General features: G+C 41.9%; 1 protein-coding gene across 7 annotated transcripts in view; it reads left to right on the top strand.

The window, feature by feature from the left end:
- THSD7B (thrombospondin type 1 domain containing 7B) overlaps positions 1–19671 on the top strand; it is a 299357-nt gene that overhangs the window by 268032 nt on the left and 11654 nt on the right. For 5 of the 7 annotated variants that reach the window (XM_039555302.1, XM_039555304.1, XM_039555301.1 and 2 more), the window contains 4 exons: positions 8092–8233; positions 9627–9742; positions 10224–10341; positions 16712–16857. In XM_039555302.1, coding sequence (XP_039411236.1) covers positions 8092–8233; positions 9627–9742; positions 10224–10341; positions 16712–16857 — 522 coding nt within the window. The remainder of the gene's footprint in view (positions 1–8091; positions 8234–9626; positions 9743–10223; positions 10342–16711; positions 16858–19671) is intronic. The other 2 variants (XM_039555306.1, XM_039555307.1) reach the window with 2 other exon arrangements.

Genomic DNA, 19671 nt, shown 5'->3' with positions numbered 1-19671 from the left:
TAATATTTTGTGTAGCGTATCAATATTCTCGGTAAGAACGTGTCAAATAAAATCTTGTGTTTCATTTCCTGTGTTCACCTCCTCCTGAGCAGCTTGGCTTTGATGAAGTATAACAGTCTTGCAACCCATACAAATGCTTGGATACCTTTCAGAGTCCCACTGTGGTTGGGCTGTTTCTTTGCCATTGACTTTTTCAGACATAGATTTTCTTCATTTTCACACACAGTGGAATAATGCAGAGATCCTTGAGGCCATTGGGGGTTTCTCAGGGGCCTTGATGGCAGTCAGTTGGTTATGAAGGACTTCTTGAAGCTTTAAGCACCCTCATATCCTTAAGACACACAGACTTTTTGCCTGAAGGCTTCTTTTTTTGACAAGGGTGAAGCCTCCGTAGCCCACAGAAGCAGGAAAGGGAAGCCCAGAGCTCGTGGGCTGCCCTCCATCAGGCAGCACATCTCTTGGCAGGGGCAGGGCCACATGCCACAGTCCCTGTGTCTCCTTGTACATCCCTTTGCCATGGTGGATGTTAATTCGTAAATGTGAGGGCATCTGCATGCCAATGCAATTAACTGAACAATATGTTTCCACAAGCTGTTCTGCAGTGCTTTGTTGTGAAACTGAGATGAGTGTGTGCCGATGGAGCATGTGTTTCAATAGTTCTGTCCAGATACCAGGCAATAAACAGCTTGAAGTTTTATGGGCAGATAAAACCTTCCCTTTGATGAGTTTACAGCTACTCAGGCTGTTTGTGCTGGGTTTTGAGAGAGAACCACACAACACAGTCCCTCCCAGGCTGCACATGCTCCACATCTCCAAGGCAAGTGCTGGGCTTGCTATCAGTGCAGAATGACTCTGCTGGGCCACTGGTGTGTCATCAGTGCGTGTGGGCAGGGATTGAGGGAATCGTGGTGGCTGGGAGTGAGGCCATCACCAGGGTGATTAATGAACCTTCCACCTCCTGAGTCACCACTAGGAAAGGTGCTCACTTAAGACAGCTACAAATAGGTGGACTCCAAATTTCAAAAAATTTGAAAGATCACATCATACTGCAATGAAAAAGCAAAACTGTGCATCCTGGCTGCTCTTTTTCAAGCACATTTACATTTCATACCACAATAGTTTGCGCTCGCATGAGGCAGTTGCCAAAGACCATTCCAGGAAATCTTCCTGTAGGTCTGGTCATGTTTGTCTTGCTGGAGATAAAGAGGATTTATGAAACTTGACAAATTCTAGTTTGTAAGAAATGAACAATCACAATTTCAGCCTCATCTCTGCCTGAGGAGCTCTTTGATTTGAAATATTTACCTAAGTTTTTGGTCAGGTGAGAATTCTTTCCCAGTCACTTTGGTGTTCTGCTCATGTTTTACAGTGTTGATAATAAATTCATCCTGATAGCAGAATAACTAACTCTTATCAGCTGAATATAAAAAGGCCTTTTAGATTATCCGTTGTACCTTTTGTCAATATGTCATTGTACTCTGGATATTTTCGAGGGTATTACTTGGTTTTATCTTGTAGCAATATTCTTCCCATGTGAATTTTCCACTTTCAGGATGGTAAATGATCTTGAATCGTGTTGAAATCAATGAGTCATAAAGGTGGCGACTGCTTTGTCAATGGAAAGTATTTTCTTCAATACTGTTTTTCTTCTAAAACACTGTATTTGTTCTACCTTTTTTAGCTGCATTTCCCTTTTGCTTTTAAACACTTTTGTGGTCTTTTATAATTTCAGATGCTCCCACAATTCTTTTATGTGTGTTTTTCAACTGAATTACTTACTTGCATCTTGATTATGGTACTATTTAACACAGCTACACAAAGGTAAATTTTAATATTTCATCTAATGGTCAGAAATGAAGCTGTCAGATATATAATGCCTCAAGGTTGCTTTGAGGTTTTGTCTCCGTACTGGATTCAAGAAAAGCATAGTTACTGATTTAAATCTTCCCTATTATTCTCACTTTTTCTATTGTGAGAAGGAAATTCAAAATTGTTTTCCCTGTGGTTGAGGGCTATTTTTTGGCTTATAATGTTTTGTTCTTTGTCACTAAGTAAGATCCACGTAACTTAAATATCAAGCCTTTAAAGCCATTTAAATAACAGTTTGAAGCTTGCTAATTTAAAAAAAAAAAACAGAAAAAAACCAACAAAAACCCACAAGGAAATTAGGTTGACTTGCATTTTTCTTCAGAGATTTCATGTTTGTTCCAGGGACAATAGCCTGTTCAGTCAGACATCATCACTTGATTGCTCAAAGACCCAGCTAAACGATCTGGGAACTGAAATCCCGTCATCTCTGTTACATATTCAGTGATGGAATAACACACACTTCCTGCGGCCTCTCGACTTTGTATTCATCTGACTTGGAAATGTAATTAATTGACTTCAATTGAATTCATCAAAGCATTCTTAAAAAGAGTTAATATGCGAGTGGTGCTACAAGTCCCTGAAATAATTACCTCAAATCTATTTCGTTAGCTCTCTGGCGGTGGACGGCTGTCGCAGCCCCCGTTGTGGATTGGAGTGGCCCCCTCGCTTGCCTCAGCTGTTGGCATTTCTAGCAGCAAATTCCAAGGGGTCTGAAATTAGTTAATTATAGGAGGTTGCGTGTGTAGTGAGTGAGAACAGCTGTCTCCATTCCAGCGAGCATTTTCCTCATGGATCAATGGTGATGTGCCGCACTCAGGACTTGCGACAATTGAGTTATTATTCCCTGGAATCTGCGGGGGGAGAGTGATACTGCCACAACTGACCGGATTAAAAGTGTCACCCAGTGATACAGTGAGCTCTGAGGTTTGCAGTGACTTTCTTTGTCAATACAAGTTGGAGTTGTTACAGTTTGGAAATGCCAACTGGAAGAGAATTTGTGGACTCCTGTAGACGCTGGGAGTCACTGTGTGGATTACCAAAGCCTTCATCACAGCTGGTACCTGAACACAGAATGGGCAAGGTTGGAAGGGACCCCTGGAGGTCATCTACTCCTTTCTTTTCAAGCAGGATTCCCCAGAGCACATTCCTCAGAATTGTGTCCTCAGACAGCTTTTGGATACCTCCAGAGAAAACTCCCCAACCTCTCTGGGTTTGGCACGTAAGTTTGGCCGAGGACCTGCAGTGGGAAGGCTGGACTGAAGAGTGAGGCTTGCACAGAGTTGTCTTTCTAGCCCAAGAGATAATTTATTCAGATCAAGCATGAGAATTATGCTGGTTGAGGCTTTTTGGAACTTTTTTTGGCACTGCTCCTTAGGCATAGCTGCGACTTGGACTTTTTTGTATAGCTTTGTCAAAAAAAGTTGGTAACTGCTGTATTTTTTATATTTGTTGTTTTATTTTTATTAATCTTTGTTAACAATCGCTTTTTTAAAAGTAATGTTTCTGTGTGGAGGCAGGCAAGGTTTCAGAACCTGGATGCATCTGAAAAAGAAGATTTATGCAAATGCATTTTCATTTCAAAAGACTGCTTGTGTTATTGTAAATGGCTTGTTAAATTGTTACAAAACATCCACACTGGTGTGAACAATATAACGGTTCATTGCTCTCTTAAAAATAGTCAAATACGGTTGCTGCCTTTGTATTTACCTTATTTTGAGGTTGTATGTTTCCTTATGAATAGCCAGTTAAAAATAATGCAGCCAGCTATTTAATGTAGGATGCATTATAAAAGCTGCTTGATAAATTGAACAGCTTAAAGGGCCCTGTAATGGGTTACAGCTTCTGTGCTGTACAATTATGATGCATATGAAAGTCTGGATCAATGGACAGCTCTTAAATTCCATCACAAAGAGGGTCTAATAGCATATAATAATGTGTGATATGTTAACAGCACTTACGCTGGAACTTAGTTTCATAACCTTGCAGCTTTATTTTATTTAATACCCTTCTCTTCTAGAACAAACTTTCTGTGCTTTGTCAGTCGTGTGATTGTCCGAAGCAAAGGCTGGGTGCATCCTTTGTGTATGTTTTTGTCCCTCACTTTTTATGTTAGCTTTAAATAGTGACAAGTGGTCATGGTGAAAAAATAGCTTTGGCTAAAAGAAATATTTAAAAAATGCAGTAGTTAATAGTGCCAGGAATTCCCCCATAGAATCAAGATGATGGCTGTTATAATTTTTTAAATTTGAGAAAACTTTGATTTATTCCTGCCTTAACATTTTATGGACTTCTCATTGCTTCAGAATGTTTTGTTTCTGTCATGGTTTATATAATCTGGCCTATAGATCCATGGCTCTCGCTCAACTTTTTCATACTTGATGGAAAAAAAAAATGGAAATGGTGAGATTTAATATGATAAAGTAGGCTGGGACAGTGCAGTTATACCCACAAGGAAACCGACTGTGTCTGTGTATGACATCCTACTGCTGTAGGTTATTAATGTGCCACCTGAGCTGGCACCCCATTATTATTTTCATCCAGAAATTAATTCTGTTCCTATCAGCAGTTCCAAAGGATGCATATGCCAGAATTACACCCTCCATTGCCTACAGTTATCAACAAAGAATCTGAACAAACAACCTATTCTGTAAAACTTAATAGCCAAACTGATCTGCACCTGATCTTGAAGGTACATAGAGTTCCTCAGGCCTCTGACCTTCTACCTCCGTGCACCACTGCTGCCTCCATTTCTTAGGACTTGTTTCCTCTCCTATTATTTATGGCCACAGTGGGCACCCATAATCATTGTCCTCCTTGGATCCATAAATCTTTATTTGTAGTCGGGGTGGTGTCAGAAGTGGATTTCAGTTTCCCAGAATAGGGAACATTTGCTGTTACGCCCATTTCTATCCCATGGTTACATTCCAAATTCTCCCAACTATGGAAACCAGTTAAGGGATTTATAACCACAGGCATAAAAATAAGTTTCATGAGCATAAAGAGATGATCTCAGAAATACAAGTCCAACTCCCACTCCTGAACACATCTGTTGTAGGCACCTGCCTTTCCTTATGCTTCCACTGTGGAAATGTTGGCTGATGCTGAGCACAAACCAGTTGCAATAGCCTTACAGGAGGTAATGGCTGGCTTAATGTAAAAAACAATTTTAAAAGCTTCATCTGTCATCAGTGAAAGCACTAGTTACTAATAGAGCAGTAGGAAGTAGAATAATGTCTTTGGAAGTATAGCATCCACTCAGTGGGAAGAGAGGAGCTGTAAATGAAGATACTCAGTAAAGCATTGCTGAATCACAGTGGGCTTTATTCATTTAAAACCCCAGAAACTGTAGATTCATATATACCTGTGGTTAGAAAGTTGGGTCCCCAGGGCAGATCCAGTCTTGATCCATGTACTGGGATAGCACCTTCACTACTACTTTGTGTGGAAGATTACTTGAACGGTCAAATTAGTTTTGTCATTTTCTTCATTTGTGAGAATATTCAGAATCAACCTGTTATCTTGCCCAAATCTTAATTCGTCCCATGGTAATTTCTTACTTTAAGTACTCAAGGAATATTTCTTTCTTTTGCTGCCTTTTCTGTAAATTACTGACTGCCATTTCTGTCCTACCTCCTAAACCTGTGGCTTGCCATTGATGGTGATTGGTTTTGCTCTCAGTATTTTTTAAGATCCACATTCAGGACAAGACATGCCCCGTAAGCATTGCTCGTTAGTACCCTCAGCACCTCCCCACTGGAAACAATCCCTCTTCTTTACTTTCACTGTTCACATCCCCTAATGACACCGAGCCTGCCAATCCATTCCTCTACCTTTGCCATGTCATCAATACTTCATTTTTTTTTCCAGCCTGGGTTTTTGGAGGGGTCCTGCAGGAGCTGTGCACCCAAGCCCATTGAGATTTGAGGGTAGCTGGGTATTCAGCTCCCTCTTGCTCCTTTGAAAATTCCAGCTTTCATCTTTTTCTTTGCAAGTCATTCCCTCCTGCCGCTTACTCAGTTCCATTTATATTTGGCTCCGTTTTTTACATGGTTAACTTGAAAGAGTAAGGGCAGAAAATCAATTATAAAACTAAATTGACTTCTCAATTGACGTTAAGAGAAATTCAACAAATAATATTACAGGATATTAGTTACAGTTTGACGACTTCGAATTTTTGCATGTTTCCTGTGTCCTCAGCTTGATTAAATGAATGCTTTTCCTACAGAGGTTCCTTGTTATTCAGAGCTGGTAAAAGTGATGGGCTTATTGCATCAGCTCTGGCTTCTGAGCACCGTGGCTCATCAACACAGTGAGAATTCTGGCTTCAGAGAATCAGTAAAACAGTTGTTTGTTCAGATCCTGGCAAACACCAGATAGATTTTGACCTGTTAGACTGGTTTGCTGCCTACCAGGAGGATATCTGAGAGGGAAAATTGTTGTGCCAGCCCAGAAAACTGTGGGGCTCTGTGACAGCAACTGGGCTGCATCAATGTCCTATAATCGAGTACAACGGGGGGCATGCTGGACAGGGGAAAAATGCTATTTTATTAAAAGAATTTACTTATCTACAAATGATGCATATTTTCTGTCTGCATGTTCTTATTCTGAAGGGAGCAAACGCTGGTATTTCTGAACTGGCATAGACAACAACTGTCACAGCATCCATTGATTTTTTTCCCTTTGGTAACATAATTCAGAGAAACATTAATTAGGAGTAGCTACTGGGATACATGTTTTGATTTTTTTTTCCTTAGTCATTTTGCTTTATTGGCAAATCATTTAAGTTATTAGTGTTAGTTGTGAGAATGGATAATCAGATTAGTTGTGAAAAAGGCAGTAAACTATTGGTAAACACTTAGCATAGGTTTAATTTTCAGATAATTAGAAACAATTGGGTGTTTTAGCTGACCAAGGGTATTCAGATAAGATTACCATTTAAAATGATTTGACAAGGTGTGTGTCAGCAATAAAAACATAATAGATTTTCCTTCACATAGTGTAAACATAAGGAAAACAGGCCCTGACAATGTATTTTAAGACCAGACCAGACTTTCTTCCCATTTGTCCTGATATTTATTCTGTTCAGTTTTGCTGTCATCTGTGCTGCTAATCCAGTTTACAGCAGTCTGAGATCCAGATTTATGCTGCAAGGCCATTACATTTCCCTTTAATAGTCACAATACAGGAATTATCCACACTTCCCCCCATGCAGGGTTCAGTATTTGCAGCCTGTTTGTTGCATGGTAATAAGCCCATGGTTTTAAACTGTTATTTTTTGTAATTACAGCACTCTATAGAAAGATCATGTTTTAAATCCCCAAGCATTTATGAAAATCTATTTCTATATGCATTGCTTTTTTGTTATTTTCTTTGCTGTTCCTGAGCAATCCTAATGGGAAGCTGTTAGGAGTTAAGTGGGTCGTCCTGTTCAATAAATGGCAGTGAATACCTTTAAGAAGGGATTTATTTCCATTATGTTTGCTGTGACCACTTCCGCTCACCCGTTCCCGTTACTGGATTGTGGGAAAAGGGCTCCATGCTGCAGTGCTGTGAGAGTGAGGATCGAGGGCTGCTAAAAACAAACAGTTTTGGTGCCTGTGATGCACAAACAGAAATGAAAACCTGCCTGAGCTGGTTCATATTCCTGTGAAAATGTAAACAAGAAAATCCTGGTTTATAGGCAGCTGGACATCAGTATTTGTATCACATACTCTGAAAAGTCACCTCGTCTTGTTGTCAGCATCATAACTGATATGCAATTACAAATGTCCTTCTTTGAAATGAGTGCTTTGCTGTAACATCAGATATTACTTAAAAACGCATTAATTGTGCCAGAAGTCCTGTCCATTATTCAGTACTGTGGCATTTCATTGGAAGTCTTGGGAAGAGGTGCAAAGCAGGGCACAGCAAAATGGTGCAGTCTTTATCCTGTTGTCCCCATAGATCCTTACCAAAAAACATGGAAAAAAATAGTATAGGAGTGCTAAAATAGCCAAATCAGGGTGGATAAAAGATGACTTTTAGGAATACTGGATTCTTAACTTTGAACCACATTTCTTTTCCTTCATATGCTTTTAAGTGTTGTTCGTGCAGGAGTGGGATTGTATGTGGTCATGGATGTGCATATACAGCCCTCGTCTGTGGTGTCTGTGATTTTCTGGGGTCAGTGGTGTCTGTTTGATTTACTGGGGTCTCTGTACTGTCCATCCCTTCTCTGTCCAGGTGTGTGACCCAAATATTATGCAAACCCGAACCCGACAAGTGCTGAGGTCTCCTGTCAGTTCAAAGCCCTGCCCTGAAGATTCACAAATGAAGCCATGTATTCTTAACCAAAATTGCTTCCAATACCAGTACAACCTAACAGGTAGGTGCAAATTTTCAATATACCCTTAGTAGGTGTTTTCAGTTATGTTTGCTGGGGAGTTGGTTAAAGCCCCATCGTTGGTTTCAATAAAGTTAACTACACACTTAACGTTTTTACACATTAGTGGACAAATGCGCAATTCTTCTTTTATGTAAGTTGTCATTGCAGGTACACTGGAAATAAAGCATGCTAAATGGGATTTTCAGTGGGTTATCAACAGGATTAATTACAAAATTCCAATTAAAAGAGTATCATCTGCGTGGTTCTGGTGAAGCCAGTAATACCAACAGAAGTCTGCTTTGAAGGCAGTATGGGTTATATGGGTGGGCATAGGATATTCCCAGCAAAATGCAATTTTTAGGACCTTAGAAGCAATTGGTTCTGTTGCAAACAAATGAACAAAACAAAATTGAAAAATTCCTTTTGTTTTGACCACCTGAGATAAATGAGAGAGGCATACAGAGGAGAGATCTAAGAGGAATTTGGGGGCTGGTGGGAAGGGAGAACAAAGCAAGATAAAATATATGAATATAAACTTAGCCTGTTTGTAATAAAAGCCCTAGAAACACAGGCAGCAGGATGATGCCTTTTTTATCATCACATTTCAGAAATGCAGAACATTTATGTGTTCATGTTTATCAGAGGTGGAAGACACAAAGTGATAGGTTTTCTTCTCATCCTTCTTATTTATTGGTGGTGTATGGAAATTTTAGTGGCTTCTGTTACGCTTTTTGTTTATTTTAAATGATGTTTTAAAGCTTATTTCAGTTTAGTTGTATTCTGGCCAACATAATTTCAGACACGTAATAAGGTATTAATTTTCTTCCGCTAGAAATACTGCTTTTATTTCATGAGTATTAGAGTTTAGTTTTAAATAATGGATAGCTTTGCCTCGAGACAAAAACAGGTTAAACCAGAGTTCCCCTTCAGAAAGTTCCCCGGCTGCTTTATCAAAGCAGAATTTTACTTCAGACAATAGAGTCTTGTGCCTGTGCCAACTGGATTGAACTGATACCCTTTATCAGTGTTCAGCATGTGCACTCTGATGTACCAGTGTCGTAATGGGATACGGTGTTGGACTGTGAAACAAGTGGTGTCTCCTCTGAGACTTGCCTGGCTTTGAGAGCAACTTTCTTTTGTGAGGGGTTGTTCTTGGGTGTGGGATGCCCTGACATGGGGAAGTGCTGCTGTAGGTGAAGGTAACGCCCATGTTCAAGGCTTCAAAGCCAGGCTGGATGGGGCTTTGAGCTACCTGGTCTAGGGGAAAGTGTCCCTGCCCATGGCAGGGGATTGGAACTACACAATCTTTAAGCTCCCTTCCAAGCCATTCTGTGATTCTGTGTTGAGTATAAAGGTGACCTGCAGCAGTGCACCCTCTGCTTTGTGTCTGCAGGCTGGAGCGGGTGCCAGCTGGGTGCCAATGCCACCTGTGGGCACGGGGAGCGGCGCCGCCTCCTGAGCTGCCGGCGCAGCGACGGGGCCACCGTCAGCATGCAGCTCTGCCAGCGGGTGAGCAGGGCTGGGACACACCCAGACGTCTTCGTGTTTCCAGAAGGCTGGTGGTGCCTTCTGATCCATGCCAAGACATCCCCCGTAAATGGTGGAAAAGTTGTGTTTGGTGCTGGGAGCACACAGCTGGGGGCTTTGGGAGACAGAGGGGTGTCAGTGGCTGGTATCACACCTTGACTTGAACGCAGGGGGCATGGCTGCCAACCGTGAACCATCCCAAAGCTGGGGACCAGGGAGATTGTGTCCTACTACCAGAAGTCTGGGGTTATCCTTTTGGAATAAGACCCAAACACTGAGGGATGGTTAGATGTGAAACACTTCAACACTGAAACCGCGTTCACCCATTGCACCATCGGGAATGCTCCCTGTAAACACCATGCAGGTGTCCTGCAGAGTTGCTGCCAGTTCTTGCTGGGTGCTGGGCTGTGGCAGGAGGTGGCTGGGGCCTGGGGAAGCTAATGCCTGTGTTTCCCTGTCACAGCTGCACCTGGAGAAGCCTGTGCCCACGAGCAGCCGGTGCATGGTGGGGTGTGCCGTGGACTGCCAGCTCTCCCCGTGGTCAGCCTGGTCGCAGTGCTCCCACACGTGTGGCGCTGGCGGTGAGTCCCTACCTGCCCTCCTGACCTTACATACCTCAGCAATGCAGCACAGACAGCACCCACAGCCCCAAGTGGGCTCAGACAGTCCCTGAATAGGGGTACAGAGCTCAGGGATAGCCTCGAGCCACACCCGAATCCTTCCGGGGTGGTTTTGGACACTCTTGAGGTCTTGAGGTGGTGGTGTTTTGAGCAAAGCAGGCTATTCTCAAAGCAGTCCAAAGTGAAAAATGCAACTTAGGGAACAAATAGTCAGATATCTGGAGGATTATTTATTGATTAATTCAAACTCTCAGAATTCAGTCACAGCAAATGTTAACCCTGGGGATGAGGAATATGTAAAGCTAGCAAAGAGCTGGGGAGTGTTACAGGATTCTGAAGAGCTTAATAAATAAATACAAATCCTCTGGTGAAGTAACTTTTAGTAACATAATTGCATCCCATTGAAGAAAATGCACAAAGACTGTTTTTCATCATTTAGTGTATACCTCTGCCTCCATCTTGCATCCACAGGTCCCTTAGCACTGCTGTGACCCCAGTAACTTCAGCAAGACCTTCTATAGCCAGTAGTGCTCACCAGCATACAAAAAGTGAAAGGATTAGGACCTTTTTCAACTTATATGATTTAAAATACCCTTTGAGTATTGACATGAGGAAATGCATTCAAGGTTTTATTCTCAATAAGCTTGGGACTTTATTTCCCAGGCTTCTGATGTGCATTAGATGTACAGCTAATGGTCTTTAAGATTCAAAAGCCATAATGTATATTTGAATCAAATTCACTTAAGGTCAAAAAGAAGAAAGCTCTTAACTTCCATAAAGTGATTCCTTCAGATGGATTCCTGAGATCAAAGCATGTTACAGAAAAAGCTTAATATTTGGATTAGTGCTGTTCTTTCTTTGCTGAGCTTTTAGCCCGTTTGTGAAGTAGTGCTTTCTTAACAGAAGTGAATAATTCATGGACAGTGTTTTAACAACAACACACTGGGAGTACTATTAATTCCAAATTTTATTTTTTTCTTCAAAATCCATTTTGGAGTGTTAATGCTCGTGTTGCTGAATAAACTTAATTTAATTTTTTGAGTGTTCAATCACTTACTGACTTAAACAGAGTACAATGCAAAAGCAGGTTGCAATGTTTTTATGGCTTTTAGCATGCTCAAGGAGCAGCTTACCCTATATAGTACCTGTAGGTTTTTTTATCCTGAGCTCTTATATTGCATAGTTTGCAAAAGGATGTACTTGAGTGAAGACGTGTCTTGCATTCAGCCCCTGATCCTGAAACACTTGTGCAAATTCCAAAGACTGGTTAAAGAGTTGATGGCTGCCAGTGGATACAAGGAGTTACTTCATGTCCTATACCAGAGGAAAGCTGGAAACATCTGTGCCCTGCTGAAAGAGACCTTCCAACCAGTGTCCTGGCTTTAGGTGCCAAACCTCATTGAGGCTGCTTGAGCCACACAGTCAAGCCCAAGCTCAGCTCGGTTTATGGGTCGTCCCTGGTCCTCAAAGATCATAACTCTGTTACACTGCTGGCTAGAGAGCTGTCTTGTACAGGCCACTGTATTACTGCTGTGGATTAACATGGATTTAAAAGCTGGAGATACTCTTTTGTGGACCTATGGCAGCTAAGCAGCTGGGAAAACTGTCTTAAAAATTGTATCACAAAGAAGCCAAGTTTTACTCAGTCCTCCTCGACCACTTGAACAACTTTGCAGGGACCTGAGAGTCTTCTGACCCTCATGCCAAAGCATGAGCATCAGTGAAACAAAAATAGTTTGCATCCAGATTATTCCAAGCACATGGTTGATTTTCCTGCAGCCTCAGTCCTGATCTGACTTTTGCTGTATCGACTCTGAAGTGTGGATCTACCCTGGTACCAAACATCCCTGGTGGAGGAGCCTTGGCACAGTCCTGTGGCCGTGGCCCTAGCGTGGTTCCAACAGCACAAACACCGTCACTTCAGCTGCTTCACTGAGTTCTGGGGGGTTGTAAATACTCCTGCATGATGGCAATAGCAGAGAAGACTTCACTTGTGCACTCATCTACAGGTGGTGCTTCAGGGGAACACAGTGAGGGTTTCCGGCCGGAAAGGTCATGGACTGCGACACCTCTGAAGTCACCCTGAGTTTCTCACAGGCATTTGTGGGAGTAGGATGAAGCCTCAAATTAGACAGGAAAAACAAAGGATGACAATAAACAAACTGTGGGAATTGGCTGTAGTAAACCCTCATAACTGCTTCCCTTTGCCAGTAAGTAGCTGCCCACGGTTTGGTACAGCTGAAATGCAGGGCTTAGGTGCTCCGTGCTCAGAAACAATTCACAGCAAGTTGAGTGCAGCATTACTGGATCAGCTCATGGCAATATTTTGCTTTTCTGGCTTTTTTTGGAGAGTATGTGCAGAAGCACCATAAAGGACTTCAAAGAGAAACATAATTTAAATATAATTCAGATCAAAATTTAGTGTTGCTAGATGTGTGTTTTCACATGTTTTTTTATTCAAGGATTGTTGCTAATGTTTTTATTCTCTCCTTCTCTTCCAGTAACAGTTTGATGTGATATATTTTAGTGGGTGGTACCTTTACTCAGGTTCTATTTTATGGAATAATGCATTTAAACATGAAGTGGTGCTCCTGTGCATGTGGCACTGGCATCTAACACAGTTCTGGTACACAGCAGCCAAAGGCAAATATATTGATTTTTATGAATGGTGATGAGTAAAGCAGATCTCTCTTTCCTGCCTGCGCTGAGCCTGTGGAAATGTGTAACTGATGTTTGCCTGTTGCAGCTGTAGTTCTGGGCAGCCTCTGCTCAGGATGCTGCATAGGGCTTTAGGCTGATACTGGGTTATATATAAGGGTTCCTTATATCAGTTGCTGTACTCCTCTGAAAAGATGTATAGAACTGCCTTAATGGATGATGCTTCCGTGGCCTGAATCAAAGTTACTGGAAAGATGTTTGGTGAGGATAATCCCCAGCAAACTGAATTTCCTTTGTTAAGGCAAATGAATACATGAGGATGCTGAATTTTTTTACATAAATGTTTTCCAGTCCTACATGGCTTCTCTCAAGTTCACTAACAGGAGTGCTAAATTGTATAAAACCACCTCCAGCTGTGCTTTGCCTCTGACAAAGCTGACTTTATCAGAGAAATTACAGGATTTACCAGGGCTGAACATGTTGCTGTGCCTTACTCAGTCCTCAGACCCCCAGTGGGACCTTAGCTGGCTGCGGAGACGGAACCCCAACACCAGAGTGACCTGTGGGATAGAGGTGAAGGGGCACAAGGATGCACACAACCAAAAACTTCGGTGGTTATATTCTTCTTTGGATCATCACCAATTTGGGAAAACATTTTCAGTGTTGCCTTCTGAAGAACTTCTTGTGATGCTTTCTTGCCTGCTACTCGAACTTGGCAAGCTCCTGTCTGACAGTGAGAGGTGTTGCTGGGGATGCCCCCGTGCCCGCTGGTGGCACTGGCAGTGGGAAGTGGATGAAAAGCCCTACTTGTCACCTGTCCCACTTGTTTGTGACTGGACCTAACCTGACCTCCAAGGCTTATTTAAATAATTTGGTCCCTGCTCTGGTCTTGCGCTTCCTTGATAGAGCTGTGTTTTGTGTGCTCTGCTCAAACTCACTCAACTGCTTACAACATGTTGGTCATTGTGACTGGGATGAACTGTAGCAGGAATTTGAATCTTCTTGGTGTCAGCTGTGACACATCACTCTGTGGGGATAAAGTGCAAGTAATGGCAAGAATTTCTTGGGGGTAAAAAAATCTTACTCTTCTAATTTGAAAATATAATCCTGTGTTCCTGCGATGCAATTCTTGCTGCTGACACAAAACAGAATTTTAAGTGACCAGCATTAACAAGACTGGCCTCTTGTTTTTTTTTCCCTTTCAAAACTAATTTGAGAATTTGAAGAAATGTTTATTTTCAGTTTCAGCATCCTTTCTGTCCTAATTTTTGTATCATATAACATTGCAGAGCAGAGGAATTAGAGATGTGGCAAATTCATTGGGAAATTAGAGAACGATTCAAAGGAAAATTAAAAAAACAACTAGGATTCCTTCAACTCTTCTAGAGTTTGTATTGGAAGCAAATTAATTTCAGATCCAGTGAGATTCTGTTCTGCATAGGCAGCAAAAGATAAGGTATTCAAAAAGAAAAAATTGAGTTTTTCTGCTACTTGAGTGGTAATCAAACACCTAGATAATGTCTTTGGAGTAAAAAAAATTAGAGCTTCAAGAAACTCACTGCAGTCATTGTGCAAAGAAAGGTTTCAGTGAAGTTTCTTTCTTCAATGATTCATTCACAGTGTAAAAAGAAAGTGATAGACTGAGTCAAACCCCTGCTGACCACTGGGGCTGTAGTGAGTTTCAATAGTTTGGATAACCAACTGGAGAAAACCAAAATGGAAAGAAAGGTTGTTAATTCCTCTTTCTGTTCAATGATCTTCCCATTTACATATTGCTAGAAACATGTTAAACAGAGTGTACAAAAGGAAACTATTTAGTTAATTAAAACAGCTTGATGAATGCTTCAGGCTTTCAAGTCCCTCCTAATGAAATTGGATCTTTTAACCTTAGGAGACCTCCTTTTCCTTAGCTCCATTCAGGGAGCTGGTGCCTGGCAGGGTGCCCCAAGAACCCTGCAGCCATAGGCTTCCCACTGTTTCCCAAAGAGCCTTTTCCATTGCTCACCAATACTTAGCATTCAGCATTAAGGAAAATTTGGTCTGTGGCTGGAGAGAAGGGAACAGCTAATTTTGGCCAGTTGGGCCAGGGAGAGCTGTTGTGGGGTTCATCAACAGCAGGCTGGGAGGTTTCCCTTCCCTTGCTCTGACCTCCCAGTGAACCACTGGAGTTTTCCTTTCCTTTTTCTTTTCCTTTTTCTTTTTTCCTTTTTGTCCTTTTCCTTTTCCTTCCTCTCCTCTCCTGTCCTTCTCCTCCTCCTTCTCCTTTCCTTTTTCCTTTCCTTTTTCCTTTCCTCTCAGCTGGTAGGATTTTTTCCATCTCCTGATGTGTCTGATTCCGTGATGGCTGAATGCAGTTGTGTGGGTAACAGCTTTTATCATCACTTCTGTTACAAACTCCTCAGGTCTAGGGGATTAAAACTGGAAAAGGAAGAAGTCTTAAAATTGGTTTTAATGGGTTTAAAAATGGAATTCAGTGGGTCAGAGCAAGGGAATAAAGGTAAGAGAGCTTGCTAAGGTGCCTTTGCCAAGTGTGTCTGCTTTTAATTTTTATTTGCTAAAATGTTTTTGGAAACCTTGCTCTGTGGATGATCATGATGACAGGTATCAGAGATATGCCTTACACCTGCAGAATCCTTAATTAAAAATCGTGTGCATAAATATCTGGGAGAAGGATCTGGCTGGGTGTTGCAGCCTCTCTATTTTGCAGGGTGTTTGCTCCCCCACCAGACTCCCCTCTGCTCACAAAAGCAGCTGAAGGGCAGTGATCCAAAAGGGAGAGCTCCAACAACACCTTATCTCTTCCTTTGCACTGGGTTAACAATTACCACTCACCTCTGCCTTGTTGTATTTGTCTGCCCTTACAGCCCAGACCTTTCAGTTTTTAACTCAAATCTACACCTGTTGAAAGACAGGGCAGAAATTTTATCCCCAGCACAATCTTCTGCATCCCACTGCATAAGGGCTTTTTCTTTTCCACTTTTCTTTTTAATTGGAGATGGAATTCTAATTGAAACATTTTGAGTGAAAACATTCCTGGACATAAATGGACAGCAAAGGAGGCGGAAATGGAATTGCTGTAACTTTAATGAATATATTCAGTTTTATTAGTTCAAAAGTAGTAACATAATTGCTTTTTCCATTCAGTGGCTGAAGAAGTTTTCACCAATAATAAATAGGATTTTAATGGAAAGGGTAGAAGTGGTTATGGATGGTAATAGCCACTACAGTGTTTGCAGTTTTCAAATTAGGTCCACATAATTGCTCATAAAAAGAAATTTCATTTGTTAAAAATCTCTGGAAACATATTGAATATGTAATGGTAGAAATGCTGCTGTCATAGGAATTATTTTCCTGTCATATTTAATAATCAGGATCTAGTCAAGTATTTAAATGTGTTGCATAAACAAATACTATCTTTGGAAAACATACAAAACTGTGTTTAAAAAGTGTTCTTGAAAATATCAGTGACTGCATTTCTTAGACTTAGCAATCACATCCCTATTATACAAACAGTCTTCCCAATTAATTGCTTTTTTAACAGATTTTAGTGGTGGGAAATGAACTAGGAATGCTGATAAATTACAAAATCCGTCTTTCTTTCTTTGTTTCTTTCTCTCTCTCTCTCTCTCGCTGCATGTCTCCTGGGCTGTGTGCTGTCTGTCCCCCCGCCTAGGCCAGATGGTGCGTGGGCGCTCTGTGGTGCTGCGGGCAGCGGGCGAGGGCAGGCCCTGCCCGGGCCAGCTCACCCAGCACAGGAGCTGCCCGGTGAAGCCCTGCTACAGCTGGGTGCTGGGCCCCTGGTCTCCCTGCATGGTCCAGGTAAGGCTTTCTCCAGTGCTCCCCGACGGCTCCAGAGCTTCCCCTGGGGTCAATGGCAAAACCCTCGTCACGTTGTGGGATTAATTGCTGGTCATGGGCCGGAGGTGTCTCTGTGGCTGGTGAAGGTCTGTAGGGAAGAGGGGGAAGTTCAGGAGCTGTGAACCCCTGCCCCTCATCTTCCAACCATCAGCAGCCATTCGTAAGTAGTGATACGGGTTCAAGTACTGTGTGCTCATAGAATTACTGTAGGGGATTTAGGGAGTGAATGTGTTTGACTGGGCATAGTCGTGGTGACCTATAATTTAATTACATAAGATATCTCTAACAAGAAAATAGATACACTAGACATCAAGGCAGCTTAGCCTTTTTTTATCTTTTTTTATTTCCTTTTCTTTGGAAGGACTGTACAGCAGGTCTTCCCCCCCAGGTCTCCAGTACAGTAGTGTAAGTTACTGTATGAAGGGCTGGTTTCTACTTTCTCCTTACGCTGGCTATCTTTTTAATGATCTAAAAATGTCTGGATTCAGTTCCAGTGTGCTGTCCCTACCCTCAGCACCTGTGCTTAGCACTGGGGCCATCATTTTTTCACTGGCAGTGGCTTCCATCAAGCTTGAATTGACTTTTTCTTCCCATCTGTACTTTTACTTCTCTCCTTATCTGTTAGATCACATTTCCAATATTAAAACATTATTGGTTGGTAACCCAGTTTAAGCAGAGGTGAGTCTTTCACAGTGAAGTTTATCAGGCTTCTTAAATCTGGCTTTGGTGAGATGGAGGTAGGAGAAGTGTGGTGGAAACGAGCCCTGTCTGGTCCCAGGGGACAGGACCTGTGCCAGATCTGTGGCTGCTTCTCCACATTGTATCATGTAGGAGATTGAAGCCAATAATGCACATAAAGACACACATCCCTTGTGATTTCTGCTCTGCCAATGCCTTGAATACCCACGTGATTTCTCAGTGTGGTGGAGGGACGTGTAGTGAATATGTGAGTGGCGCAATAAATACCCAGAATTTTCCCAGGTTTTCACAAATGAAATCTGGATAGTGACAGTCCAAGATCAGAGAAACAGAAGTATATTTGTATTTTCTATAATCAACAACTCATTGCAACTAGTGATGTGAATGTGGTCCTTGTATGTGCTGTACTCAGCATGTAAAACATGTGTATAACATATGTATAACATAAATAGAGCAAAATGGTAGCATCAGCTGATATTTTGTCCAGCTAACGTAAGGAGATTCTGTTAAACATCAGGGAAGAGGCCTTCAACCATAGGAGCTAACAAAGCTGATAAAAGAATTAGTAGGGAAGCTGAATTAAGGCCCTAGCTTACTCCAGATAAATAACACATTGTGCAGATTAAAGTGTGCCCATCCCAAACCCAGCTAAATTTCAGCTCAGAGCGAGTAATCACAGGCTTCCATAACCCAGATACCATCCCTGCATTCAGTGAGTTAGAGCCTGCTTCTCTCCTTCAATTACCACAGAGCAGTTTCTCTCCCCTCTGCTTTGTTTTGGAGAGAAGCCATTCTATTCATGTTCACTTCTCTTTAATGAGGTGCTCAGGAATTAAATGTAGTTCATAAATACAGGGTGATTTATTCCTGTGCTTTACTGGAAAATCAGCTTAAGCCTGCGTTCTAAAGAAAGCTTTCAGAAGTCCTGTTTTCAAGGATGCTTTGTGAAAAAAGGTAAAGCATCCTCTGGTAAGGCCAAAATGCATAGTGTGAAAGTGTCTTCTGTAATAATAGAAATGGGACAATTAATTATAAGGCTAAAATATTTTTTTCTTGTATTATAACTGAGACTGCAATTCCTAGTTGTAGGAGGACTATTTTATGCTAAATTGGCTTCATGTGAATAATTAGAGGTGTCTTCATGGTTAGGAATAGAGCCTGCTTAGTGTTCTGCGTTGCTGATTGTCACAGTATGGAAATCAGTGCATCGCTCCCCAAGTAATTGCACACATCCCAGGCACACCTGTGGCAGCATGGGGCATTTTCCTTGCATCCAGAGGAATGCAGAACTTGGGAACTGGTCAGTACATCCAATTTCAGAGGATTACAGGACATTACTTGTTTTCCTCCTAGAGCTGAAGTGGTTTACCCTGATCAGCTTAAAAAAAAATTAGCAGTGGCTGACACTGTTGGTCATTTTTTCCATTAAGGGAATATAAGTGGAATAGCCAGGCATTATCAAACACAAGCTGGCTGACATACCTAACAAGACTAAGAACCTTTCCTTTCTAATGGTTTTAAAAGCACTCCCTTAAATGTGATCATGCCACACTCCCTCATTAGAGAGACTTTTACCTGATTAAATGCTCATCAACCTGTGAAAGCATTGCCCAATCAACTCTTTACCTAAAATAACTGTGAACACATGAACCCCAGTAAAAGCCAAAAAGGGAAAACATTTCTTGAAGGTGCATCTGGGTAAAGCATCTCATTAGGGCTGTTACCTCCTGTCTTGTTAGTGCTATATGTAGGAAGTATCAGATGTGATGTGGGAGAAGGCTTGTGGACATGCTGCCTTACATCAGTGTGCTGAATTCCAGAGATTCCTGGCTGTCTGACACAGGAGGTGTAAACCTTCTCCTTACTTTCCTAGCAGGGTGAGCAGGGTGAGAGGTGGAGGCTCCATGCAGGTGCTGCTGGAGGGACACATACATCCTGTAGTTAGGAAACCCGGGATGAGTTCTGCATCCTCTGAAAGGTCAGGATAGGAGTTTTTGCAGACAAATGGCAGGAATCCCCTGTGGAAGTCAAATTCCCACATATTTCTGCAAGGAGATCGTGACTCGAGGCAAATCC

This window comes from Corvus cornix, chromosome 7 (genome assembly GCF_000738735.6).
Source record: "Corvus cornix cornix isolate S_Up_H32 chromosome 7, ASM73873v5, whole genome shotgun sequence".
NCBI lineage: Eukaryota > Metazoa > Chordata > Aves > Passeriformes > Corvidae > Corvus > Corvus cornix.
Note: the sequence above shows the minus strand (reverse complement) of the source record. Positions and strands in the feature narration are given on the sequence as shown.